A 12,661-nucleotide genomic window follows, 5' to 3' on the forward strand; every position below is an offset into this window, starting at 1 on the left:
TTCAGGTGAGGAGGGGGTTCAGGAGGTGAGCGTGGAGGGCTCTCTGCAGGACGCCAACGAGCTGGAGGTTGATGCTGAGCAGTTCATGAGCTACGCCATCCTGGGCCGGGACAGCAGCAAGGTGGGCTTCTGATCTGCAGACAGCTCTCACCTGAGGCTCCCGTTATTAGCTAGGATGTGCAAGGAGCACTTTGTGTTCAAATGGACTGAATCAGATCAGATGATAACAGCTGAACACCATCTGTTGAGGTCTTGTTTGATTTTAATGCATGTAGTAGCTAGTTTATATTGAACAGGGGACTTGGTTCTGCAGTGAGCTTGAAAGTCTCATCTTACCTGGGTTTCCCATGTGCTCCCCAACAGTCCTGGAGTAGCTTAACTGCATGAGCTTTGGTGTTAAAGGCTAAGAACACAGTTTGTGTGTGTGGTGTCATAATCTTAAAAGCAATAGCCCTGTTTTATTAAATGTCGTTCAACTAGCGAAGATTGAGTGGTTGGTTGATTGTTTGATTGCTGACCTTCAGTTACATTAATCTCCATCCAAACATTATTTCCTCATGTTCATCTCCTGCATGCAAGAGTACGTATGAGTCCACTTTGCTCTGGTGCTGTTATTGCTTTGGGTAAAGTGCTCACAGTTCATCATTTTAGTCATCACTGATTCGCACCTACACTTCCTATGTTTGTTTCTTGCACATTAATGACTGAACAAATTGATTGTGGCTCATTGCAGTGGCTATATTTTCCATTATGTCCCTGTCAGTTATCTCAATGACTGGCACTTCTGTCTTCTTTGCCTTCATTAAAGTTTATAGTCCTTCAACTGTGACTGTGTGCTGTATCACTCAAACCTGCAGGGCTCTGTGCATCAGAGCTGGGTCAAATATTATTTACAACCTTTTTTTTTTTTTTTTACTTTACCTGCAGGAAGTAGCAGAGGTTGGGGTTTTACACATCAAGACAATTCAGAATATTTATGTGTCCATAAACTTGTGTAAACTTTCTTGCACTTTGTGCATTGTCCTATGTGGTCAGACCCCATCCATCTTAAGAAATCAATTCAAAAGTATGTTTGCAAATATTATTTGACACAGGTCTACTCTGAATCCCAAAGACTGCAGATGTTTCTGATGCCCTTTTATCTTCAACTGTCTTTCCAACTGTCACCCATCACTTCTGTTCTTGCTTGACTGTTTATACATAAATTCTTTCTTTTCCCCCTCTTGCCTCTCCCTTCACTTATTTGTCTCTCACTTTTCTATTACATCTCATCTGTTGTTTTTCTGTCCTCTCTTTCCTTGTGGCACTATTTCCTTCCTGTGTTGTTCCATTTCTGTTTTCCTCCCTCAACTTTTTCTCACTCTCCCTTACTAACGTTCCCTCAACCTCTTGTTCTGCTCCTGTCATCCCACCTGTTCTTAATCCTTGCTCCTCGTCTGCCGCCAACCCCTTCCCCCCTGACGTAGCCCGATACTGTGGATATGAAGAAAGGTGCTCAAATAGTGAAATGTGCCAGTCTGCGGAGAGTTAAGCAGTGAGGCAGACTGAGTGCTGCGTCCCCGCAGGTATGGGACTGACCCACAGTGCCTCTTGTGACCTGTGGGCTAGACCATTTAATCCAGTCTGTCTGGATTAAATGCATCTGAATGTACCTTTAATTCAATACTAATGATATGTAATGTGATGCTGGCACAGCAAAATTACACTTCATTACATCTTCAGTTTAACAAATGGTTTAAATATAAATTACACACAAAAAAAGAAGATGCCCATAATTAGTTTTCCCACAAAAATATAATAAAGTTTCATCAGGAAATGGAGACATTTCATTAAAAACATTTCTCTAGAATATAATTGATTTTAGTATATAGTTTCAGTCAGTATTAATGCAGGTGATATGGAGTAAAAACACACATAGACACCATATAACCCTGAGGTGATACTTAATGTCCCAGTAATTTTCTTTTTTTTTTTTAGTTTTACATTTCACATTCTTCCAGTTATTACTACCTGAACAATAGACATTCAGCTGCTTGCCTTCTGGCAATTGCTTTGTCATGTTTACTTCAGATGTATGGACTTATATTTGTGAAGAATAGCAAACACACAACTAAATGTATTGGGCACAGAATTGATTTTTGTTTATTTAAATTAAATCATACTTATCTACATGCAAAAAATACGTTTCTGTGTCCCATTGTTCACTCAATATGATGACTTACAGATGGATAACACATGTTTGATGCAAATAGATCATTACTGCTCTGCAATAAATTATGTCAGGCCAATTCATTTCTTCGTGTATGTTGTGACAAGCTGGAAAAGGGTTGTCACAATGTGCACTCAGCAAACCAAAAAGGATCTTGTAAAGTGACAGCTCTCAAAGTCAAAGCTGCAAGGCCATTTGTCCTTTGAGTTGCTATCTGGAGCCACTGTGGTGTGTTTGTGTGTGTGTGTGTGTTTCATGATTTTATATCCCGGTGGGGACTTTAACCTGAATGCACCTTAACCTTAATGGGTTAAGGTTAGGTGAAGGGTTAAGGTCAGGCATGCAGTTTAGATGGTTAGGGTAAGGGGCTAAGGAATGCATAATGTCAATGAGATGTCCCCACAGGGATAGAGGAACAAACGCGTGTGTGTGATTTGCTCTTTCTAACATAAAGGCCATGACATTCCTGAGATTACTGATATTTCAAGCAACTTGCTACTGAATGTTAAACCACTTTTGCCAACCATGCTTCTGCAGAACTAATGCGTTGTTTAATAGTGTTATAGTGACTAATTAAAATAAGAGGGTGATATATGAGCATCAATTAAGGGGAATTTCAAAGATGAAACAGTTTATCCAAAGCCATTTTAATGACTGCATATAGCAGTATACATATCTCTGACTCAAAAACAGATTTGTATTGACTTACTGCAACTTGCATGTCACCTGCTCTGTAGTTTTTGCTGTAGTCGGATGTAGCAAGACAAAACTGTAGCTTTTCCTAAATCAGCGTGTTTCCCTCTCTCCACAGAGTTCTCCGCAGGATTCAACCTCTTCACCAAACCCATCCTATATGGACACATGACCAGCAGCAGCTGACAGGAAGAACATAGATAAAAGGCAGATGGACCGAAATGAAGGGCAACAGACACCAACGCCATGACAACCACAGTGGCTCTGCCGACTATCAGCACGCACCGGAAGAGAAGGATATGGATTTACTTGTAGTTTTTATTACCTTTTTTTTTAAAGAAATTGTGGAGAAAAAAATATACTTACTAGGCTAGAAGCATGATTTCGTATAAAACAAAAACCAAACACAAACAAAAAAAACTAGCAACCAAAACGTGCTTCCTGTTATCTGTATCAGCATGAGTGACTGCTGCCGCATGGCCTGTCTTTAACTACAAATACTGAGGGAATACAAGGGAGGGAAAAATGGGAGGGGAGGAGACACTGCTGTGTGGGACAGGCATGTAATGTTGGGTATGGTCAATCATTGGCCTGTTTTCAAAACCAACAGGGGAAAGTTCATTAGTTAAAAAAGGGAGACTAAAATACTGAAAATTACATAATCTCTAGGCAACAGGTTACTCGCCCTCCTCCCTGCCACTAAGAGCATCACAACCTAGTTTTAAACCTGTCCCAGTGCTCTTAAAGTCCAGTAAAGCTACAATTATCACCCAAGGATATTGGTGTTGTACATAATATCGTATGCACTAAAATGCTCTACGTGACTGTGTGTTACGTGTGTTTATGTTCTGAGATCCCTATGCGATGCCACTGATGCTGCTGTTTCAGGTACATACGAATTTCCTCCCCTGTTTTTCTCGTTTGGTTCGTTTGGTCTGAACCTATATATAATTCTATATATCTTGAGATCTTTGTGGGTACAAGAACATACAAATGTCGTGTCGCTCTGCCTGTTTTAAACGTCAGATTTTTGTGTGTCAAGTTGTTTGTTTCTTTGTGCTTTCCATGTGCTTTCGCCCTTTGCTTTTGACATGTCAAACTGTAGAGGGAAGACATACTGTAAGTCATTTACTGTACTGATGGTGTTTTTGAGCTTTGGGAGGCGGGTTTCTGCAGTGAACCCGCCTCCCCGACCTTCCCTCAGAGTGGTTTGCCTTGTGGAGAGCGTGACAATGAGATAATTGGCGAGTGACAGATTATAATGAGAGATTAACAACCCCACTCCTCCGCCTTTTCTTGTCCCCAGAGTGTTGTATCCTTGTGAGGTTTTGTGTTAATCAGATGTCTGTCTGAGCCAAAATCCAAATACCCGTCTTCTCCCTCAGTCTTGGCCCTTATCGCCCTACCTCCACCTCTCAACTCCGTCACCCCTCCAGTCAGCCTCTCAGAGTAGATGTAGCAGTCCTGACCACCTCCAGCAAGGGGCAGGATCCCACCTTCAGCAGTGTCTGTCTGACATCACACATGAGGTGCACTTATAGACCATCTCACCACCACCCGAAGATGTCACTTAATGAGGGTAAAGTAGCTGAAACGCTGGTAATAATGTAGCACTGGTTTGACTGGGTAAAAGATACAGAGTCAGCTGGAGAAAGGAAAGTATCGTGTCGAGGATGTGTTGAGCTTTGATGTTTGTCTCCTTGGTAATTCTGTGGAGTGTAGCAAAGACAGTCAGTCACCAATCACTGTGATGAGAAACTGTAATACTGACCCGCAACTGTGAGCCTGACCCTTCTCGAAGCGTGGCCCTTGTTTCACTCCTTTCTTTAGTGTTACGTCTTTTTTTCCCCTCATGATTTACTGTCTTAACTGTGCTTCAGGAGACGCAATAACTGCTTACAAAAGGAAAGGATTGTTTGCATCAGTGTGTTTGAGTGTGTGTTTGAGTGTGTGTTTGAGTGTGACAGAGAGAGCGAGGATTTTAGGATCATAGTTCATGTTCTTCCTAAACTCGAGCTTTCAGTCTGTTTATCACAGCTTTAGGCTACTCCTCACTCCATTCTGAAATGATGTCAGTGCATTAGTATCCCACATTTTATCACTCTGCCTCTCTAGAAAAGAAAACGTTTAAGTTCTACACTAATATTGGGCGAGTATTGGTATGAGTTCATACCAGCCATCCCATCTGCAAAGTGCCCAGTGTCTGTTTTTGTTACTCATCAGGTAATGTAGGTGTGTTTAGTGATAATTTTTAAACCTTAATGACATTCATATGCACCTTGAAAGAAATCCTATTTTATGTGTGTTTGTGTGTGTGATTTTAATGTCACATATTTAGTCCTGGATATTGGGACATTGGTGAAGTTGTGATAATAACACAAGGAAGTAATATTCCAAATGGACAAAGAGCAGAGGCTCTCAGATTATATGTGTAATTCTAATTCACATTTTTTAAAGTTGATTTACCTCAATAAGCGTGCCATCTCACATGATATCATTATCCTTACATGCATTTATTTCAAACATTATGTCAGACATTGAATGCTTTATTATGGAAATGTACTGCAATAATCACCCCTCAATAAGTGTTTGTTCAGTATGGCTTCACAGCCAGAGATGATGAATGTAAAGTCTTGGTATACCGTAAGTCTTGTTATAAAGTAGTCATCTGTGTTGGCTCTGTACTTTAGTAGATGAAAGAGTTGATCATCAACATTCATGACAAACATAGATACAAATCATTTAGGAGGAGAGATATAAAGAGAGAAGCCTCAAATGGGTTTTGGACACTTATCCCTTCAGATATTATTTCTATTTTATTATCTTTTATTAATAACCACAAAAAGTTAGATGTCAATAAAGATTACACAACAGTGTAACTGTGTATTACCCCTTATGTTATAGCATACGGTCTGCTCTCTAAGGGCTCATAATTATAATATGCTTGGGTATGTTTCTGAAGCAGGGGCTGTTTATACTTCCACTGCTGATGTCAGGGTTAGTGCGAGCCGGGGTGGGGGTGGGAGGGTGTCTGATGAAAAGACAATGAAAGGTAGCAGTTTGGAGTGAGATGGAAGGCTCGGTGGCTCCGACGGCTAGTCTTTCGAGATGACAAGCATTTTTTCCTCAACACAACCCACTCCTGTTCTATTTCCACCCCCTTACCAAATATAAGACTGAGACGATTCTAAGGCTTCCACACGGTGACACTTTGAATGCGGTTTAAACGGACGAGTACAACTAAGTGCAAGAAGATGGAGGACTGGTTACGTAAGAAAAATGAACAATGGAAAGCCCTGCACTGAGGGACCACTGAGATGATGCCATGCACCAAGTTCATGCAAAAATATTAACTGTTGCAAAAACTAGAGAACACATGTATATTCCTTTAGAATGGATTGAAGACATTATTAACGCAATAGCATATTACTCAATACTAAGGAATGCAACTGCACACATGCACAGAAAATGTTTTTAACATAAAAGGCTATATATATGAAATATATGAAAATATATATAAATATATATATTTACTTAGAATGCTATGCACCCTTTCTTGTCAAATGGGATTCTAGTTATGTTATGGATGTACTTTTAGCATCATACAGCTGTAGCTACCAAGAGACTGTTGAGTTCTGGGTAATGCCTGCAACCTGGGGATAAATAGGGGTCTTGTGGGTATTTTAACCTGTTTTGTTTGCTTTTTTTATTGTTATGGAGAGTTGAACACGAATTTAAAATATAAATGTAAAAGCCTTTTAATCCAATCAAATCCGAGGACATCTATTGACAATTTACTCTGTACACCAGCTCAACATTTACAAAATTAATAAAGAAATGAAATGTCTTTGTGTATAGCGTGTATGCTTTTGTGTGAGACATTTACTTACATGCCCCAACTACCAATGATCATACGGTAGTTTTGACCAAACAAAGTATTACGAACACGCTGGATTGCCCCAGGCCTTGTCCTGTGCCTACTGCTGAGCAGAAATATGAAGATGATTACATGTCATTAGGCTTTAAACACATAAAATAGACAAATTAATGCACCAGTGACTAGAATCCACAAGTCTGCAAAGAATGGTAAGATGAGTAAAGTATCCATTTTCAGTATCCATTAAATCAATACAATTCTGCAAACAGCAGATTTTGCTTGTTTGCCAAAGCTTAGGTAGTTTCTCTAGGAGTTGAATTGATACTTAAAACAGAATGAATGTTGAACTCTGTACAGGCATTATGTGCCAGTAGGGGGCAGAATAAGTTCATTTTGTCCACATCGGGAGTATTTTCCCCTGCAGCTTGTCTGCTGTGTTGTTTTGTGTGCATGTGGAGTGAGTGGAAGAGGAGGAACGTGTGCTCAGGTCCTTTTAACAAAGAACCTGGACACTTTGTGTGTTGGAAACTGCATGTTGCAATGTCTGTAATTGTCTAGATACTACCGTTCATCATTTGCACTTATGAAAAACAGGTATCTATTTTTATTTTACCGTAAGTAGCCATTCTGTTGAGCCAAAGCAATATCCGATACAGGCGCGTTGTGGCTTTGTTGTTTAGTCAAAGCAGGACTTTCTGCCCGTTTCATGTTATTTAGTTAGCTAGCTTTAGTTTATTACAGCTGAGAGAAGATGTCCACTGACTGCCAGAAGACCACTGCCAAGGCCATCCCGTCGACCAGGAGGGTGACCATCAACGACGCGGCGCACATGCCCCACGACTACTCCACCACTCCCGGAGGGACCCTGTTCAGCACGACCCCGGGTGGTACGAACTGCTGTTATACGTCTTGTTTACTTGTGTATGCCGAAGAGACGTGCTGTCACCCAGGGCCGTGCATGATGTATAGTCTCATCGACTCAACAGAACAGCTGTATTGTCAGGGAGCGCTCGGGCTAACTCCATGAGGTCGGTTGCTGTCAAATGCCACTGTGCAGTACCAGCTACTAGCTCTGATTAAGCTAACTGCTAATGCTAGCTAGCTAGCAAGTGTTTGGCTGAAAAGAGAAGAGTTACTGCCTCTGAAGCAGTAAAGTCATTGTGATTCTAGGCCCGTGGGTGGTATATACCCACACCGCTGCTTTGTCATAAAGTGAGCTGTGATTTCGGTGTTTATTGTGGGTTTTATCAGCTGATCTAGAAACCTTAGCGACGCCTACTGTCCTTTGCTGCTAATGATGCTCGTCGTGGCCATACGTCACCGACAACTAAAGCTGTGATTGGTTCTTTCCAGTGTGCGCTACCTTTACTTGGGGTTAACTTTTTGTTTAGTTGTAAAATACGTTTTATGTTGAAGTTTTATATGAAGTACACCGAGTCTTGATAAACGTGAGATTTAATTAGTAATACGTTGCTATCTTTAGACTGGTTCTCATTGGTGATGTGGTGTCATTAGCTCATCCCTCGTGGACAGTGTGTGTTTATAGACTAATCAGACTACAACAAATACATAACCTTAAGCAATTTATTAGTTTTTGAATCTGGGGAAGTCCTCAAAACTACTGTATATCTGAACTATCTTTAACCAAATCTCCTTTGGACTGAGCCACTGATGGTGAAGCAGCTGATGAAAGTGCAACCTCATTGCTTCTCTTTTCCTGCCTCTTCAACCAAAAGGTACCAGGATCATCTATGACCGAAAGTTCCTGCTGGGGTGCCGCAGCTCTCCGCTGGCCAAGACCCCTCCACGAGGTCTGCCCAACATTCCAGGGGTGACCAGTCCTTCCGCCAAAGACACAGCTGAGAAGGCCCACAATGGAGAACTACTGAACAACAACAATATCGCTGCACCTGATAGCAGCAACGCTGGTATGTGCACACCTCAGTCGAGCATCACAGGGTGGCCCTAGGATTTGTAGTGAAGGATTCAGTCTTGGATTTGAATGTAGCTGCTGAAAACTACAGCGCCGATTGGAACCTCTGATGAATCCTTCACCTCAGTTATGTCATGTGCATCACTATCAGTCATCAGATCATTAAACTGTTCACATAGCTGCCAGTTTGAGATTTGAACAGAAGACAAAAGGAGGTTGCTCATGCCATTTTGTGTCACACTATTGTTCTAGCCTGAGATTGTGTTTATGTTACCTGAAGCCTGTTTAGGAGGAATTTGTAATTTTGCTGTAACTAATCAGTGCTTAGTGACATATCTGTCCTGTCAGCATCATTTCTAGCTGACACAAAAGTGGCATTTGCGGTTACAAGGAGCAGTTAACGTTTTTCATGCCGATTGCAGAAGTCGATTTTAGAGTTGTTATTTCTGTCAGTCGACAGACATCTTGGCATGTTTTTCTGTCGCAGTTTTTCTTGCTTTGGCACAAGAAGGTGAACTTGTACTTTCTTAACCCCTCTTACAAAGCTGTTATTGACTTGGCTGTTTCTGAGTGGGGACATAGACCTGACTGAGCACAACTTTTATTGAGTACTTAAACATGAAGATGGAGTCTGTCAGAACTAAACATTCATTTCAATGTAATTTTTTGTAATCAAAACATATTTGAAGGCATTTCAAGTTCTATATCCCTGTTAAAACACATTAGTTTACGATTCTTGGATTTACTTTCCTTGTAGTTTCTTTGGTTTCAATTGCCCTGTGGTGAACTCTTGCTATGGTCACTTCCTCCTCCACGCTTCCTGAAATATTACTGTTTAGTTTGTAGAGGTATATATAGTGTGAGAATGTTAAAGATGAATTCTAATGTAGTAAAACATTTGAATTATAAAATATTTCTCTTTTTTTTCTCTCTTGCTCTCTTTTTTTTAAAGGTGAAGACTCACAGTTTGAAATGGACATCTAGGTGGTCCTGGAGTATAAAGATGTTAGACTTACCAAAAGATGCTGTGAAGAGAGGCTCAGGAGCACCTTCTGTGTTCCTATCATCCATTCCACGAGGACGGAGGTTCACCTTCAGTATCTCCGGCGTCTTAGTGATTTAAAGTCTGTCTTTATCAATCTCATATGCTTGTTTTGCCCAGAACAAATTTCTAATGAAACTTTTCTTTTCTGTCTGCCAAGGCTTAAACCTGATTTATGTGTGACAAAGTGTGCCTTCCTGTAGTGGCTACAAGTTTAAAATCAACACTCAGAAGTACTTAACACCAATAATGCCTCAACAATCCATAAGAACTGAGATCAAATAATGAAAATCAATTGGGGAAAAAGAAAAATTGAAATTAACTGGATTTATAACCATTCCAGGAGGGTTTGTCACTTGGTGTGCTTTTATTTCCACACATTTTTTGACACCTTTCTTCAGATAATGCCTTGAAATGTTCAAGATACTGTATAATTTGTCAATTGTGCTCTTAAAAAAAAAAAAGAGTTCTTCACCTGAAGTGTCATACAGAGAATGTAAAACAATTTTGTTGATGAAATTTTGAAACAGATTTTCACACAGTTTGTAGGGTTACAAGGCATTAAAGCAAACACCATTAAAGCAAACAACACTTTGTTTTTGTCATCTGTTTGACAAGGTGGATTAATTGTTTGCTCCTAGTGAGTCTTGTTCTGTCATGTCAATGGATTGTACTTTTACAATAATCAGGGTAATGTCTTCAGTTCACTGATCTGAAGCAATAGCAAAAACTCAAAATTTCTTATTTCCGTTGTGAAATGATAAGTAAAAATCTCTTGACCACAAGTTGTTTCCTGCTTTAAAGTGCTAAGTGAAGAGCTAATACACATTTTGAGATGATAAATCGTAACTATAACATGTTGCTTAACAGCCTTTAGCACTTCCTGTGTTCCCTGATTCAGCACAAGTCATATCAGAGGAATTCCTCAAGACTCTCACTGGCAACTGATAACCTCAGTCAGTGGACTGTATAAAGAGAGGTCAATATACAACTGCACATAGCGGGGAGAAACTCCCTGCTTTCCAAGAGCTAGGTGGGATCATGTCACTGTGTGACATTTTCATTCCACTTGTGCCCAAGTTTTGCTGCGTTCATTCTGAAGTAGCATACCGGGCTTTCCCTTTGATGAGAGTATTACATAAATGCCTCCAAATAATGGATGAAGGGGATGTCCCAGGACACCTCAGACACTACTGCACTGAACTATTCAGTATTTCTGGTCCACTGTGCTGAGGTAGTTTGTAAAGATATGCAAAATCAGGTGGAATTGAGCAATTAGCTATCCACATACAGTAAAATTTAAATTAATAGCCCAGGCTCTTATTTGGTTCAATTACTAAACTACCTGACTATATTTCGGACAGGCCTGTAATTCCTTTTGCACAAAACTCTTGCTCAGCAAAGTTGGACTTATCGAGTTGTTTATTTCAACCAGTATGAATATTACTCGTCTCACTCATTTACCATACCGGTAGTCTGAATTGTTTCCATAAAATTAACTGAACGATTGAATTGTGGAGAATCTAACCGATCTTACAATGTGTAGCATGTCCATACTGACAAAAGTTTGAACATTTATATTTTATGTGCAATCTAAGCAGCTTAGAACTAGCTCAAGAGGGCTTTAAAAGGCTTTATACATCCACAAATAAACCAGACAAGGCGTCTAATTGAGACCTGCATTTATTTTTAAAAATGTGTAGCCACACCGGCCAATAAAAGGGACAGGGTTCTATTTGGGACTAGGCTTTTAATTGAAGTTTTACAGGATGTGAATATGAACAGTTGTGTCCAGCACTGACCTGTCCCACCTTAACACCATAGGAATGGACAGGCACAAAAAATGGCACGATAGTTTGATGAAAAACAATAATCATTGAGTTCTGTAAACCATAATGACGGCACGTAGGCTGATGCTGTCAAAAGTACATGTACATTGGTGTACTGAATAACTGGACCTTGTGCAGCAGAAAGGAAGGCATGCTGTAGGTCCACTTATGTGAACACAACTACTGACAAAAGCATTAAAAGTTTGAGCAGTTCCTATTACATCTGCATGAATGTACAATTGTTCCTGGTACCAAGCAGAAGGTTTGTTCAGGATAGAGAAGATGTGTGAGAACTGACACATGATTTGGAGGTGAAGACATTTAAGCTCCTGCTACTGCTTGTTGTGTTATCTGGACAAACACTGTCAAAGTGCCACATCAGCTTCATTATTGCAAATGCATTGAATATGGTCATTGTATAACTCAGATAGGCATAAACAATAGATTGGATACTTTTCTGTTGTTTTATTGAGCTTAAAAAAAGCAAATTATACCAATAAGTTTCAGTTGAATAAAGGTGAAAGTTACTAGAGAACTAAGTCTGGTCTTGTCTTGGGTGGAGGTGTGGATTGGACAGTTTCAGCTGATCAGTTCCAGTCCACCCTGTCTTTCCACCACAGTAGCTTCAGCATCCAGACGTTGACTCTCTCCATTCCCTCACCATGCTTTCTGATTGTTTGTGGTCTAAATCTCTTGTGGTGGGGTCTAAATCTCTGAATCTTGTCACCTCTGCTTCCTGAAACCCCTCACCCCCTCCCCATAGTAAACAAATGCAACTGCTTCTCTCTCCCCTATTGCTCCATCCTTCACCATGCTTTTTGTTGTGTTCCACCCACCCCGTCTGTTTGATCACAATCCACAAAAAAAGACCTGGCTAGAAAGCACACTAATGTCCTCTGATGGTGTGTGCACTGTGATGTGGATTGGAAGTGAGGAAGGCAAATACAGTATGATGTTATCTGGTCACAAGTCACAGAGGACAAGTGGGATTACAGTGTAGAGGAGTATCAACCAGCAGGTTGAGCCTCTGAGAACTGCTTTATGTTAGAAAGATTATATATAACGTGTTTTTCATTCT

General features: G+C 40.4%; 2 protein-coding genes across 6 annotated transcripts in view; both read left to right on the forward strand.

Moving 5' to 3' along the window:
* ank1a (ankyrin 1, erythrocytic a) overlaps positions 1 to 6,749 on the forward strand; it is a 109,910-nt gene extending 103,161 nt beyond the window's left edge. For 2 of the 3 annotated variants that reach the window (XM_046033887.1, XM_046033885.1), the window contains 2 exons: positions 6 to 121; positions 3,021 to 6,749. In XM_046033887.1, coding sequence (XP_045889843.1) covers positions 6 to 121; positions 3,021 to 3,074 — 170 coding nt within the window. In that variant the 3' untranslated portion in view covers positions 3,075 to 6,749. The remainder of the gene's footprint in view (positions 1 to 5; positions 122 to 3,020) is intronic. The other variant, XM_046033886.1, reaches the window with a different exon arrangement.
* A 463-nt stretch (positions 6,750 to 7,212) lies between these two features.
* On the forward strand, positions 7,213 to 10,340 carry eif4ebp1 (eukaryotic translation initiation factor 4E binding protein 1). 3 transcript variants are annotated; one of them, XM_046033890.1, is made up of 4 exons: positions 7,213 to 7,373; positions 7,521 to 7,666; positions 8,516 to 8,707; positions 9,665 to 10,340. In XM_046033890.1, exons 2-4 carry the CDS (start codon positions 7,531 to 7,533, stop codon positions 9,694 to 9,696), a joined length of 360 nt encoding a protein of 119 aa, XP_045889846.1. In that variant the 5' UTR covers positions 7,213 to 7,373; positions 7,521 to 7,530; the 3' UTR covers positions 9,697 to 10,340. The 3 variants fall into 3 exon arrangements, with proteins under 3 accessions (XP_045889846.1, XP_045889845.1, XP_045889844.1); XM_046033889.1 differs by having other exon boundaries at positions 7,214 to 7,373; positions 7,511 to 7,666; XM_046033888.1 differs by having other exon boundaries at positions 7,220 to 7,666.
* Positions 10,341 to 12,661: the final 2,321 nt, after the last annotated feature.

Source organism: Micropterus dolomieu, linkage group LG21 (assembly GCF_021292245.1).
Source record: "Micropterus dolomieu isolate WLL.071019.BEF.003 ecotype Adirondacks linkage group LG21, ASM2129224v1, whole genome shotgun sequence".
Taxonomy (NCBI): domain Eukaryota; kingdom Metazoa; phylum Chordata; class Actinopteri; order Centrarchiformes; family Centrarchidae; genus Micropterus; species Micropterus dolomieu.

What these genes read in the sequence shown, in the direction of transcription:
- eif4ebp1 (XM_046033890.1), top strand. Translation starts at nt 7,531, where the DNA reads ATGTCCACTGACTGCCAGAAGACCACTGCCAAGGCCATCCCGTCGACC. An exon ending in GTTCAGCACGACCCCGGGTG is followed by an intron (nt 7,667 to 8,515) that starts GTACGAACTGCT and finishes TTCAACCAAAAG; the next exon opens with GTACCAGGATCATCTATGAC. An exon ending in ACCTGATAGCAGCAACGCTG is followed by an intron (nt 8,708 to 9,664) that starts GTATGTGCACAC and finishes TTTTTTTTAAAG; the next exon opens with GTGAAGACTCACAGTTTGAA.